Source organism: Gadus chalcogrammus, chromosome 15, assembly GCF_026213295.1.
Source record: "Gadus chalcogrammus isolate NIFS_2021 chromosome 15, NIFS_Gcha_1.0, whole genome shotgun sequence".
NCBI classification, from domain to species: domain Eukaryota; kingdom Metazoa; phylum Chordata; class Actinopteri; order Gadiformes; family Gadidae; genus Gadus; species Gadus chalcogrammus.
Window position 1 is genome coordinate 1,353,607 of NC_079426.1, and position 14,775 is coordinate 1,368,381.

Sequence of the window (14,775 nt, forward strand, 5' to 3'; positions counted from 1 at the left end):
CCCACAGCCTCCACATGGGGAGGGTGTTGACCTCAAATTGAAGTACACAAGTAGGAGACATATCACACGTATAAAACATATCACAGTAATAGTACAAGTAGACAGCATATCGCAATAGTAGTAATAAAAAGATAAAAAGGTGAGATTAAAATAATGAATAAAATAAATTAAAAACAGGAAAATGCCATGGAGAAGAGGGTGGTCTTCAATTGGGTTTTAAAATTGGCAAGGAGAGGGCCGTGATGACGCTGCAGGAGACTGTGGAGGTATACTCAAAAGGCATTGCACATGCATACGCACGCACGCGCACGCACGCACACGCACGCACGCACACACACACAACGCACCCGCACTCACACAAACGCACACACACAAACGCACACACACACACAAATCCGACTCAAACACACATCTGGCACATAGGCCCCACTACTTCCTGTCTGGGACCGGAAGTACGCACAATCAAAAGTAGTGAAAGTGAAAGTATGTGATTTACTACTCACACATGCTCCTCCTCCACCTTCTCTGTCCTCTCATTGGTCGATCATCCGCTGGCAACAGCTTCTTTAACTAAACGTAAAACTCTAAAGATTCATGTTCTAAACATGCCCACAGAGAGTTTACAAGGCATTTTCCAACAGTGAGAAATCCATAAAGGTTTCGCGTTTCCTGGATTAAGGAGATTGTATTTTAATTTGATTGGATTTATTAGTTAACCATGTTCCTCAAGCCTTGTATGATCGAAGAGACACATAAAAGGTGTTGTTCCTCCATAACATGCAAGGTGTGCAGCTCCCCCAGTGGGAGTTCTGTTGTACTACATCTATTTTAGATTCACCAATCTAAATGGGGTGACCTTTGACATGTGAACGCACTTAATGAGTAATATACGACAATAATGAACACAATCCTAGATGAGCTCGAGAAGAGAGCAGAGATAAGAGAGAGAAGGAGGAGAAAAGAGAGGAAGGAGAGAGGAGAGGAGAACTGACAAGACAAAGTCACGGTACTCACACGCATGGGGAGTATCTTCACATGAAGTCACTGTGACCTTTGTGTAAGTGTGTAACACATGTTGGGTTGTTGTATATTGGAGATTAATTTCAACTACAAACTTTTACATTTCTTCAATGATTTAAAACGTTCCATCAATCTCAAAATCATCAAAATAAGGGTTTTACAAATAAACAATTTAATTTTTTGTATTACACTTTTTTTAATACAGAAGCAGTATTTATACTGAACACTAATGGACTACAATATATCTTTTCCCCTGAAATGATCCATTACAATGATAATGTAGGCCTAAACATTACAAAATTTGCCTTTTCTTTTTCTTAAAATCACAAGTTTAAGAATATTGAATCGGCTTGTCAGTACATTTTCAGAAGTTAAAACCAATAGAAATGTTAAAAAAATGAATTATTATTAAAACATGTTAATCCTCTTAACATGTTCTACATAACTGCAACAAATTGTATATCTTTAAGCATGTAAAATAAATAAAGGAAAACAGACACATAAATGGAGTGTAATACAACCCTTTATAAAGGGTTATATTACACAACTGCAGGGTTAATTCTTACAAATATTCTCCTCATTAAATGACAGCAGTATGACATTAATGCTGATCTCTCAGATCTCACATAGTAGAGATTCTAATTCTATTCTAATTCAGGAAACAACATTAGTTTTGTCGTTTGATTATTTTATTATCAAACAAAGATCCTAGTCTGTTTGATTGACAGGTGAGATGATCAGGGGGGCAGAGTTTCTACCTTTTTCATGTAAACCTGGATAGAGGATTGGATAGAGAGGCTCAGTGAAGGTGCAGCCAGTAGCAGAGTAGATATGAACCCTGGCTTCCACATCATAGAAGGAGACCAGACCCTCATCATAATCAACAAACACCCCCACCTTCTGGAGCTCAGCTCTCAGAGGGAGACAGACATGAGGGTTATCACTAAATACCAACACATCATTGAAGTACCAAAGAGTCCAGTAACCCGTCTCAGGGGTCCACCCTGTCTCACCTTTTCTGTCGATGGACTCTCTGGCCACTCCTAACCCCCATAAAGTCTTGTCTTTAACATGGACCTCAAAGTAAAATCTCCCGGAGGAGAAGCTCTGCCTCGTGAGAACACATGTATACTCTGTAAATCTCTTAGGGTTGTCTGGGAGTTCCTTCTCTTCATCTCCATCATGTACTTGTTTCCCATCCTCAGACAGGATGAGACTGGGATAAGCTGTATCAGGATCCAGAGTCACACCTACTTCGTACTGCTGGACCCTCTTCAGTTCAGCATCACCAGGCAGCTTCTTCAGCTCCATGTTCAGTGTCTCCTCCAGCTGATCCAGGGATCTCCTCAAGGTCCCTACGTATGACGGAGGACGGACCTCCACCGTGGTCCAGTCCCTGGTGGGTGGAGGATCCTTCAGGGATCTGAAGGTCTGGAGGAAGTGGAGGTGGTCTTCAGTGTGTGAGAGCCGCTTCACCTCTGAGCTTCTATTGGTCAGATCTTCTATTTCCTGCTCCAGCTCTTTGATGAGGTCTTCAGCTCGTTTCACTGTGGATTTCAGTTTCTCTTTCACCGTTTGGTTGAATTCATCCCGGCCCTTTTCAACACAGCCTATCAGAGCAGTGAAGACCTGCCCACCATGGGCTATCTCTCTGTCTGCGTCTTTGTTGCTCAGTTCCACTGTGTCTTTGATCTCCTTAATCTTTTGTTTTCTCTCCTGGATCTTCTGCGGAACTTCAGCCTCTATCTTCCCCAGCTGGGCCGTCTTCACTTCATATTCCTCCTTTAGAGGTACAACAGGATGGGACTTGTGGTCTGTCACTGTGCACAACAGACACACACACACCTGTTCAGTCTGGCAGAAGAGCTCCAGAAGTCGTTCGTGTTTCATACACATCCTGTCTTCCAGACTGTACATAGGCTCGACCAGCCGATGTTTCTGCAGGCGAGCGACTACCTGATGTGGCTCCAGGTGGGTTTGGCAGTAAGAGGTAGAACACATTAGGCAGGACTTCACGGCCTTCTGCTGGGTCCCAGTACAGAAGTCACAGGGAACTTCTGCTGGTTCAACACAAGGCTGCTCTTTTACTCGTACGGTTGTTCTAAACTGAGCAGCCAGCTCTGATAAGAAGGTATTGACCTGAAGATCAGGTCTTGTGTTGAAAAGCTTGTTGCAAACAGGACATTTGTACTTGACTTGTCCATCCCAGAAACGTGTAATACAGGTTCTGCAGAAGTTGTGTCCACATGTGGTGGTAACTGGACTGTTGAACACATCCAGACAGATGGAACATGAAAAGTTCTCTTCAGACCAGGAAGTGTTAACACAGGCCATTCCTAGACACAGACGACAAGGTTAATGTATCGAGCAATTATAGATCATTATTTCATATTAAGTTAACACTGGCAGTTTAAAAAGGCTTGGCTCCAGACTTTAACCTCATAAAACCACCAAGTCATGTGACTCTGGGTCGGGCAGAGGAACCAGAGTCCAGACCGACAAGTTCACCTTCAGTCAGAGCCAACAAACACTTACAGCAACGCGGAAGTTAATTCCACTGAATTAAAAATTGTTTTACCAAGAAAATTCACAAAGTATAAGATGGAAGACTTACTGTATTGTTTATAACAGTATGGGGGCGATATACCCCCCCCCCCCCCCTTCCTGATACAAATATTCATTCACATGTCATATTAAAGTACTTAATAACTGTATGGAGAAATCTAAATGCATGATATTAGTGATAATGAAGTCTTAATATCAAGAGAGAAATAAATAAAAATCCAAACTCAAGATGATAAACTCAAGGTTTATGTATTGAGCAATTATAGATTTCTAATTCAATGACAGGAAGAGAGGTTTTAACTACGCCTCAAAGTTGTGTGCTTTAACTTACCTAGTTGATACTGTCTGTCAGACTATTTGTTCCAAACTATTTCTCCTGAAAGAGAGAACTGCTTCCACGTCGGTTGGCTTTGGTCTCTATGAACCTTAAGTTTCGTTTCCTGAACAAGACGTCCTCTCCGTACCACCTGGCTCCTCCCCTAACGCCCGGCTCCTCCCCTAACACCCGGCTCCTCCCCTAACACCTGGCTCCGCCCCCACGGTTTACTGACGTTTCAAACGTTCACACCCTGAATGTGGGCGCATTCAGTAAAGGCAGGTTAAAATGCGTTGATATGTTCTCTCTTCTTTGCGACATTCAATATGTTCAACCTTAAAATGACCCGACACAGTGACTCCGGGTAAAAATCAAGTTTGTGGTTTAGTGGTTTATTTCTTTATGATTTATTGCGGCTGTGGACCGACGGCCCGCCCTCATACGTAGACCCTCCTTGTGTTTGACATTTGTATGCAAGCTGCCAGGAGCAGGGAGGGGTTAAACAGTGTTTAAGGATATATGTGGTAATGGAACAGGGAGGGGTTGGACAGTGTTTAAGGATATATGTGGTAATGGAACAGGTAGGGGTTAGACAGTGTTTAAGGATATATGTGGTAATGGAGCAGGGAGGGGTTAGACAGTGTTTAAGGATATATGTGGTAATGGAACAGGGAGGGGTTAGGCAGTGTTTAAGGATATATGTGGTAATGGAACAGGGAGGGGTTAGACAGTGTTTAAGGATATGTGTGGTAATGGAACAGGGAGGGGTTAGACAGTGTTTAAGGATATATGTGGTAATGGAACAGGGAGGGGTTAGACAGTGTTTTAGGATATATGTGGTAATGGAACAGGGAGGGGTTAGACAGTGTTTAAGGATATATGTGGTAATGGAACAGGGAGGGGTTAGACAGTGTTTAAGGATATATGTGGTAATGGAGCAGGGAGGGGTTAGACAGTGTTTAAGGATATATGTGGTAATGGATCAGGGAGGGGTGAGACAGTGTTGGAGGATATATGTGGTAATGGAACAGGGAGGGGTTGGACAGTGTTTAAGGATATATGTGGTAATGGAACAGGGAGGGGTTAGACAGTGTTTAAGGATATATGTGGTAATGGAACAGGGAGGGGTTAGACAGTGTTTAAGGATATGTGTGGTAATGGAACAGGGAGGGGTTAGACAGTGTTTAAGGATATATGTGGTAATGGAACAGGGAGGGGTTAGACAGTGTTTAAGGATATATGTGGTAATGGAACAGGGAGGGGTTAGACAGTGTTTAAGGATATATGTGGTAATGGAACAGGGGTGGTTAGGGGGCATCTTGCTCTATAGGATAAAACAGGTTAGGCTGCAGACATTGGGGATCAAACCCAGAACAGCTTGGAGTTTGGAGTTGAACTCGCTCAGCACTTCACACACAGGCATAGACACACACACACAAACACACACACACGCACGCACGCACGCACGCACGCACGCACGCACGCACGCACGCACGCACGCACGCACGCACGCACGCACGCACGCACGCACGCACGCACGCACGCACGCACGCACACACACACACACACACACACACACACACACACACACACACACACACACACACACACACACACACACGCACAATATTGTGTCTTAATTATCAAATGTTGAAACATACCAACATTTATTGTATCTTCTTGTTATGAGTAGTACCTCTCTATTTGCATGCGTTAACCTTGAGAACACAACTTTGACTACATTGGTAAAACTTGAACTCTAAATCTCGTGGTCTTCTAGCAACCTGACATTGCCACCTACTGTCATGCATATGTAATAGCCGATCTATGCACACACAACACAGTATCACGCCAGTGTTTTCCCCAAAGTGCATTCGGGGAGCATTATCACAAGATGCTGCTGTAACTTAATCAATGCATTATATAGATTGGTTAATGATGATATAATGATTTATAACTTTAATCCTGCTGCTATCTGTCTATCAAACTCAATCTGGAAACAACGGCCTCACTGCCCTCGAGTGGCCTGCCTTGGACAGTTCCCGTTATTTTTTTATAATTAAGTCACTAACATCATATTTATTTTTTTCGGATGACAAATGCATTTTTTTTTTATATCTTTATTTTGCTTTCTAATTCGTCCTTTCTCTTATTTATTGCATGTTTTTCCAGGGACATGGCTGGGACAGGCTGAAAAAACGACCTCAAGTGATCAAATATGAAACAAATACCCTTAAAAAACGATATAAACTATCTCTAACAAGTTGTTGTTCACATAGTGTTTTCATGGCTTGTGCAGTTCCTTTATCACGTTATATTTTTTTAACAGCTGAATAATTTAAATAAATTATGACAGAACATGAAAACTAGACCAAAACAACCATACATGTGCAACTTTCATTTCATTATTTAGAAAAGCTCTGAGCAGATGAAGTTCCAGATCAGCAGAACCAGAACAGTGGATTGGTTCTGGTGGTGGACCATGCAGAGGTATGGTCGCTGTTCCTAACGTATTCTCATATTACTGTGATTATAACGGGTCACCCTCAGTATTCATTCACGTTTTGTGCTTCATTTCTAGTCCAAGAAGTACGGCAGGATGACTGTGACAGCGAGGATGCTTGCGGTGGTGAACCACGTGGACAAGGTACCAGCTGGGGGCAGCAGGGCCCTCCGGCCCAGACTGTATGAGGGGCTTTCTACTGTTCACTGGTTAGTGGTTGACACTTATTAATCCACAGCGTGTTACAGTGAATTCAGAAACGGGTTTAAGGATTGACTTGAACTACAAGCAAACTGGCGTCCGGGGGCTACTGGTTAAGGAGGTGGTCCGGTAACCGGAGGGTGACCGGGTCGAGTCCCGACCGGTAGGTGAGCTATGTGGACGGGGGGAGTAGTTGTGCAGCACTCTCCTATGTCCTCTTCCACAGAGGAGGTGCCCTCGAGCAAGGCACCTGAAGCCCCCCCCTGCTCCCGGGCGCTGCACCACGGCTGCCCACTGCTCCGGGAGGGCCGGTGTACCCCCATGTGTGTGGACCTCTGTGTGTGGACCTCTGTGTGTGGACCTCTGTGTGTGGACCTGTGTGTGTGGACCTCTGTGTGTGGACCTCTGTGTGTGGACCTCTGTGTGTGGACCTCTGTGTGTGGACCTGTGTGTGTGGACCTCTGTGTGTGGACCTCTGTGTGTGGACCTCTGTGTGTGGACCTGTGTGTGTGGACCACTGCTCTGGGGGGGGGGAGGAGGGTGGGGGTGTGGCCCTGAGCAGCTTGAGGCCCCGGGACCATGCGCTCTGTTTACAGTGGATGGATCTTAATGGCGAGGTGCACACAGCCTTCGGCCGTGTTCTGAAAATATTCTAGAACACTCCGGGTGCTCCGGCGGGAGTCCAGGAGCTCTTTATCTAAATAATATCATTTTATACATAGATATCTATATCATATAATATATATTATCACGGCCAAAAGCTGTGTGCGCCTCCAGACGGTGTTATGAATCTCAAACGACTGCCGAGGCACCACCCCCGCCGCAGTGTGGTGGTGGTGGTGGTGGTGGTGGTGGTGGTGGTGGTGGAGGTGGTGGTGGTGGTGGTGGAGGTGGTGGTGGTGGTGGTGGTGGTGGTGGTGGTGGTGGGGGTGGTGGTGGGGGTGGTGGTGGTGGTGGTGGTGGTGGTGATGGTGGTGGTGGTGGAGGAGGTGGTGGTGATGGTGGTGGTGGTGGTGGTGGTGGTGGAGGTGGTGGTGATGGTGGTGGTGGTGGTGGAGGTGGTGGTGGTGGTGGTGGTGGTGGTGGGGGTGGTGGTGGTGGTGGTGGTGCCTCGCGGGCAGCGGGCAGCGCTGAAAATCAATCCATGGTTTTCATAGCAGAAGTGCAGTCAGGATTTCCACTGCTATTTACTTTACATGGCTACTAATTATCCAAAAGCTTGCACTAATTTATGCAAGATGTTAAAATTCTTCTCAATAGTAGGATATTAATATTAGCGGCAAAACGCTTAGCAATTTGGAATATAGGCGGTTTACATTCTGCCTGCTTGTGGCATTATTTCTAAAAATATGCAGCGCTTGGCCTTTCATGTTGGACACAAATAGCCTCAAAACATTTAGATTTCAAGCCTCAGGTTTTGCGAAGGTGTTTAACGGGGGCCTCAGAGGTCAGGTGGGGGTCCACTCTGACCCCGAGGTGGGGGTCTGAGGAGGAGGGGTGGATGTCGGGGCCGCAGAGGTCAGGTGGGGGTCCGGTCTGACCCCGAGGTGGGGGCCTCAGAGGTCAGGTGGGGGTCCGCTCTGACCCCGAGGTGGGGGCCTCAGAGGTCAGGTGGGGGTCCGTTCTGACACCGAGGTGGGGGCCTGAGGAGGAGGGGTGGATGTCGGGGCCTCAGAGGTCAGGTGGGGGTCCACTCTGACCCCGAGGTGGGGGCCTCAGAGGTCAGGTGGGGGTCCACTCTGACCCCGAGGTGGGGGCCTGAGGAGGAGGGGTGGATGTCGGGGCCTCAGAGGTCAGGTGGGGGTCCGTTCTGACCCCGAGGTGGGGGCCTCAGAGGTCAGGTGGGGGTCCGCTCTGACCCCGAGGTGGGGGCCTCAGAGGTCAGGTGGGGGTCCACTCTGACCCCGAGGTGGGGGCCTGAGGAGGAGGGGTGGATGTCGGGGCCTCAGAGGTCAGGTGGGGGTCCGCTCTGACCCCGAGGTGGGGGCCTCAGAGGTCAGGTGGGGGTCCGCTCTGACCCCGAGGTGGGGGCCTGAGGAGGAGGGGTGGATGTCGGGGCCGCAGAAGGTGGTGCTGGTGACGGTGGGTGACCGGGTCGGGCGTGGAGGGCCAACAAGGATGGCTTCCGTTCTGGAGCTATTGAGTAGCAGGAAGTGAGCCGTCCTCCAGGCCTGTGTCTCCTCCAGGCCGGCGCAGAGTGTGGAGAGGGCTGCAGAGGGGGGGGGCTTTGTTTTGACGTGGAGTTGGGTGTCATCAGCGTAGCAGTCGAAAGACATTCAATGCCGACGTGCGCGTCCGATTCATGGAGACGGGGCGGTAGTTGGCAGGTGCTGCGGGGTCAGAGCTGGCAGGTATTTACTGAACAGAATCCCTTTACGTCAGAAGAGAACAACTAGCTCCGCTAACGTCAGTGCTAGGGGCTTCTTTTGTTGCTGGACAGCAAACCCAAGGCCTTGGAGCGCGACGTCACAGAGATGGACCCTGCACTCCGGTTAATGCTGCAGGAGAAGGAGAGGGCTGTGAGGACGCTGCAGGAGACTGTGGAGGTATACTCACAGGCATGGCACACACGCACACACACACACAGACACACAGACACACACACACACACACACACACAGACACACACACACGCACACACACACACACACACACACACACACACACACACACACACACACACACACACACACACACACACACACACACACACACATCTGGCACAGAGGCCCCACTACTTCCTGTCTGGGGCCGGAAGTACGCACGATCAAAATAGGTAAAAGTGAAAGTATGTGATCTACTACTCACACATGCTCCTCCTCATCTCCACCTTCTCTGTCCTCTCATTGGTCGATCATCCGCTCCCAACAGCTTCTTCTACTAAAAGTAAACTCTAAAGATTCATGTTCTAAACATGCCAACAGAGAGTTTACAAGGCATTTTCCAACAGCGAGAAATCCATAAAGGTTTCGCGTTTCCTGAATGAAGGAGATTATGTTTTAATTTGATTGGATTTATTCGTTAACCATGTTCCTCAAGCCTTGTAAGATCAAAGAGATAGATAAAAGGTGTTGTTCCTCCATAACATGCAAGGTGTGCAGCTCCCCCAGAGGGAGTTCTGTTGTACTACATCTATTTTAGATTCACCAATCTAAATGGGGTGACCTTTGACATTGTCGTACATCACTGAATGAATGATGTATGACAATAATGAACACAATCCTAGATGAGCTAGAGAGGAGAGCAGAGATAATAGAGGAGGAGAAAAGAGAGGGGATGAGAAGAGAGGATTGAGAGGAGAGGATGGAGAGAGGAGAGCTGACAACACAAAGTCACAGTACTCACACACATGGGGAGTATCTTTACATGTAGTCACTGTGACCTTTGTGTAAGTGTGTAACACATGGTGGGTTGTTGTACATTGGAGATTAATTTAATGGTTCATCAACAACAAACTTTTAGATTTCTTCAATGTTTTAAAACGTTCCATCAATCTCGAAATAATAAAAATAAGGGTTTTTAGAAATAAAGAATTTTATTTTTTGTATCACACTTACAGAAACAGTATTTTACAGAAACAGTATTAATACTGAACACTATTTGACTGGAATGTATCTATTCCCCTGAAATGATCCATTACAATGATAATGAAGGCCTACGCATTACAATATTTGCATTTTCTTTTATTAAAATCACAAGTGTAAGACATTGGATTGTTTTGTCATTAAATATTCTGATATATATTCAATTTTCAAATTATTATTTATACGGGTTAATCCTCTAAACATGTTCTATATAACTGCAAAAAATATTATATCTTTAAACGTGTAAAAGAAATAAAGGAAAACAGACACATAAATGGAGTGTAATATAACCCTTTTGAAAGGGTTATATTACACAACTACAGGGTTAATTCTTAAATATATTCTCCTCGTTAAATGACAGCAGTATGACATTAATGCAGATCTCACATAGTAGAGATTCTAATTCTATTCTCATTCAGGAAACAACATTAGTTGTTTTGGTTGTTTGATTATTAATATCAAACAAGGGTCCTAGTCTGTTGATTGACAGGTGAGATGATCAGGGGGGCAGAGTTTATATCACCATCATCGAGGATTGGATAGAGAGGCTCAGTGAAGGTGCAGCCAGTAGCAGAGTAGATATGAACCCTGGCTTCCACATCATAGAAGGAGACCAGACCCTCATCATAATCAACAAACACCCCCACCTTCTGGAGCCCAGCTCTCAGAGGGAGATCGACATCAGGGTTATCACTAAATGCCAACCCCTCCTTGGTGTAGAGAAGAGTCCAGTAACCCGTCTCAGGGGTCCACACTGTCTCACCTTTTCTGTCGATGGACTCTCTGGCCACTCCTAACCACCATACAGTCTTGTCTTTAACCTGGACCTCAAAGTAAAATCTCCCTGAGGAGAAGCTCTGCCTCGTGAGAACACATGCATAGTATGTAAATCTCTTAGGGTTGTCTGGGAGGTCCTTCCACACACCTCCATCATGTACTTGTTTCCCATCCTCAGACAGGATGAGACAGGGATAAGCTGTATCAGGATCCAGAGTCACATCTACTTCATACTGCTGGACCCTCTTCAGTTCACTATCAGGCAGCTTCTTCATCTCCATGTTCAGTGTCTCCTCCAGCTGATCCAGGGATCTCCTCAAGGTCCCTACGTATGACGGAGGACGGACCTCCACCGTGGTCCAGTCCCTGGTGGGTGGAGGATCCTTCAGGGATCTGAAGGTCTGGAGGAAGTGGAGGTGGTCTTCAGTGTGTGAGAGCCGCTTCACCTTTGATCTTCTATTGGTCAGATCTTCTATTTCCTGCTCCAGCTCTTTGATGAGGTCTTCAGCTCGTTTCACGGTGGATTTCAGTTTCTCTTGAACCGTTTGGTTGAATTCATCCCGGCCCTTTTCAACACAGCCTATCAGAGCAGTGAAGACCTGCCCACCATGGGCTATCTCTCTGTCTGCATCTTTGTTGCTCAGTTCCACTGTGTCTTTGATCTCCTTAATCTTTAGTTTTCTCTCCTGGATCATCTGCGGAACTTCAGCCTCTATCTTCCCCAGCAGGGCCGTCTTCACTTCATATTCCTCCTTTAGAGGTACAACAGGATGGGACTTGTGGTCTGCCTCTCTGCAGAACTGACACACACACACCTGTTCAGTCCGGCAGAAGAGCTCCAGAAGTCGGTCGTGTTTCTTACACATCCTGTCTTCCAGACGGTCCATAGGCTCGACCAGCCGATGTTTCTTCAGGCCAGCGACTCTCTGATGTGGCTCCAGGTGGGTTTGGCAGTAAGAGGTAAAACACATCAGGCAGGACTTCACAGCCTTCTGCTGGGTCCCAGTACAGACGTCACAGGGAACTTCTCCTGGTTCAACACAAGGCTGCTCTTTTACTCGTACGGTTGTTCTAAACTGAGCAGCCAGCTCTGATAAGAAGGTATTGACCTGTAGATCAGGTCTTGTGTTGAAAAGCTTGTTGCAAACAGGACATTTGTACTTGACTTGTTCATCCCAGAACTTTGTAATACAGGTTCTGCAGAAGTTGTGTCCACATGTGGTGGTAACTGGACTGCTGAACACATCCAGACAGATGGAACATGAAAAGTTCTCTTCGGACCAGGAAGTGTTAGCACAGGCCATTCCTAGACACAGACGACAAGATTTATGTATTGGGCAATACAGATTTCTAATTCGATAACGGGAAGAGATGTTTTAACTTTCTCAAAGTTGTGCTGATTTACTTACTTGTTCTTACTGTCAGACTTTTTGTCCCAAAATGCGATTTATTTTCTCCTGAACGGGAGAACAGCTCTTTGGTTTCGTTTCCTCAATATGACGTCCTCTCCTCCCCTAACACATGGCTCCTCCCTTAACCCTTGGCTCCGCCCCCATGAACACACTCAGACTTTGGTGCATTCACGCACTGTGTAGGCTCCTTCAATGCGTTGATGTTTTCTCTTCTTTGCGGCATTCAAATATGTTCAACCTTAAAAAGATTGGACACAGAGAGCCCGGGAAAAAAAATAACTTTTTGATTCAGTGGTGAGTTGTGTTGCGACTAACTGAGAAAGAGCTGTAAGAATACATTTGACTTGATTTTGACTGTGCCTAGTATTTTCTCCACAGTCTTAATATAAAATCACGAAACAAACGGAGAAGGGAGGGGGCGCGGGAGCAACTGTTAGGGCGCACAGAAACCGTCACCGTAGTACCCACGGCAATGCAATGCACGGCAGTTAATTACACTGAATTAAAAGTAGGTTTACCTAGAAAATTCACAAATTATAAGATGGAAGATTTACTGTATTGTTAATAAAAGTATGGTGGGGATCGCATATCAGCAACATGTGAGAACTGTGACTCAAATAAGCACATAAGCTGCAATATCTGCACATAGCCCCAAGGGAGGAGCACCAAACATAAAAGCTGTAATAACTGCTCATGGCCACAAGATGGCAGCATCATTACACATATGAGGATGGCCGGAGGCGGGCTCTCAAAACCATAGCCAATCAGATGACGTAGTACGTCATATAGGCCGCGCCTATTCCATACAGAGCAGGACCCAGAAGAGGTCAGAGATACTAGAGGCAGGTTAACCTCGGATGCTCCGCTAAGCGTCGCTCCACGTGTATATACAATTCCCCTCCTATTGTTTCATGTTTACCACACCGAAACCAGGCCAAATGAAGAGAGTTAAAAGCGATCCTGACTGGAGTACCTTTTCTGAATAACGCAACACGACGCGTTTCCTAGAGCTCTGCACGTGGAGAAATGTATTCACAAATAATTGATGATATTAACCCTCCCACCCCCATGCACATATTCCTTCACTAGTAATGTCCTTAATAACTGAATGGAGAAATTGAAATACATGATATTAATGATACTGAAGTCATAATATTAAGAGAGAAATAAATAAAAATCCAAACTCCGCCTTATTCTTTTGTTTGAATGTGACCTTTTTTGATTTGTTGCGGCTGTGGACCACGGCGCCGGGGCCCCCCGGGTCCGGGCGGTCTTCAGCGGCCCTCAGCATCAAAGACACCTCCAGCGGGAAGTCCGTCAGCCGCCCTTCAACCGTCTGAACCACAGAGAGTAGATAGACAGAGGGAGCTAGTCCTGAAACACTCAAACCCAGCTGGTCTCGGCTACAGAGCCAAGACCAGGAGAACGGCAGTCCTCCCAACAGGTTGATTGATTCAACATGAGCATGTGATCGCCATCATAAGCAGAGTCGTAACATTACTGTAGGTAATAACACGATTAAAGCTACTCACCTCCTGTGTCATTGTGACCTTGGCCATGGGGATGTGCTTCATAGCGACCTAAGCAACAAAGACACCAGCTCACTGCTTTAGTGTTTAACAGAGGACGCCGTGAATCAGACACGTATGTGCTTCCACAGAGTGTGGCTTTGTGGCGTCACTCTTACAGGCAGACGGTCCTCTTTCCGGCAGCCAGCAAAGACACTCCCGAAGCCTCCCTGTCCCAGCTGCTGCAGCTCCTCGTACAGAGCGTCAAAGTCTGCTGAGACCACACAGACCGTTAGTGAGTCTATTAACCCATCCATCCCTCCGTTCAGCCCTTCATATCTAACCCTCCATCTGTCTGACCTGTGCTGCAGGTCGTCAGGCGGGTCCTGCAGGAGGAGGAGATACGGGGGGAGCTGTGGTCGGAGCGCTCAACACCTCCAGACGAGCTGAGTCCTCTGTCAGCTCCGTCTGTGTCCCGGGATCCGGCCGGAGACACCCCCCCCCCCCCCCCCCCGGGTCTACACGGGCCTCAGAGGCGTCCTCCGGCCCCCCCACAGCCTCCACATGGGGAGGGTGTTGCCCTGTGGTGGTCCTCCACCTCTTGGAGGGGCTTGGGCCTTCCTCTGGATCCTCTCTGCTCCTCTGCCCCCTCACTAGCCCTCCGCACACGGAGCACACTAGCTCACTCAGAGCAGGACTTTCACTTCCCTAAACATGTTATCTGTGTTGGGCTCCTCAGTGTTTCTATATACCGCCCCTCCCTCTGAACGTCCGCGGGGCGTCCGGGGGCTACTGGTTAAGGAGGTGGTCCGGTAACCGGAGGGTGACCGGGTCGAGTCCCGACCGGTAGGTGAGCTATGTGGACGGGGGGAGTCGTTGTGCAGCACTC

The 14,775-nt window shown here is 47.0% G+C and overlaps 3 protein-coding genes across 3 annotated transcripts in view; all 3 read right to left on the reverse strand.

Moving 5' to 3' along the window:
• Positions 1–13,947, reverse strand: part of LOC130404339 (E3 ubiquitin-protein ligase TRIM39-like) — a 33,843-nt gene extending 19,896 nt beyond the window's left edge. Inside the window, exon 1 of the mRNA XM_056609017.1 lies at positions 13,592–13,947. The gene's annotated coding sequence lies outside the window, so the exon portion shown is untranslated. The remainder of the gene's footprint in view (positions 1–13,591) is intronic.
• Positions 1,705–4,044, reverse strand: LOC130404340 (E3 ubiquitin-protein ligase TRIM39-like). The gene is made up of 2 exons (XM_056609018.1): positions 3,917–4,044; positions 1,705–3,356 (listed from the first exon to the last, which is right to left on the reverse strand). The coding sequence occupies exon 2, from the start codon at positions 3,352–3,354 to the stop codon at positions 1,729–1,731; it is 1,626 nt and encodes a 541-aa protein (XP_056464993.1). The 5' UTR covers positions 3,355–3,356; positions 3,917–4,044; the 3' UTR covers positions 1,705–1,728.
• On the reverse strand, positions 10,133–12,584 carry LOC130404341 (E3 ubiquitin-protein ligase TRIM39-like). The gene is made up of 2 exons (XM_056609019.1): positions 12,376–12,584; positions 10,133–12,272 (listed from the first exon to the last, which is right to left on the reverse strand). The coding sequence occupies exon 2, from the start codon at positions 12,268–12,270 to the stop codon at positions 10,648–10,650; it is 1,623 nt and encodes a 540-aa protein (XP_056464994.1). The 5' UTR covers positions 12,271–12,272; positions 12,376–12,584; the 3' UTR covers positions 10,133–10,647.
• Positions 13,948–14,775: the final 828 nt, after the last annotated feature.

Bases quoted from the DNA above. Each gene is read 5' to 3' on its own strand.
- LOC130404341 (XM_056609019.1), bottom strand. From the start codon at position 12,270: ATGGCCTGTGCTAACACTTCCTGGTCCGAAGAGAACTTTTCATGTTCC.
- LOC130404340 (XM_056609018.1), bottom strand. From the start codon at position 3,354: ATGGCCTGTGTTAACACTTCCTGGTCTGAAGAGAACTTTTCATGTTCC.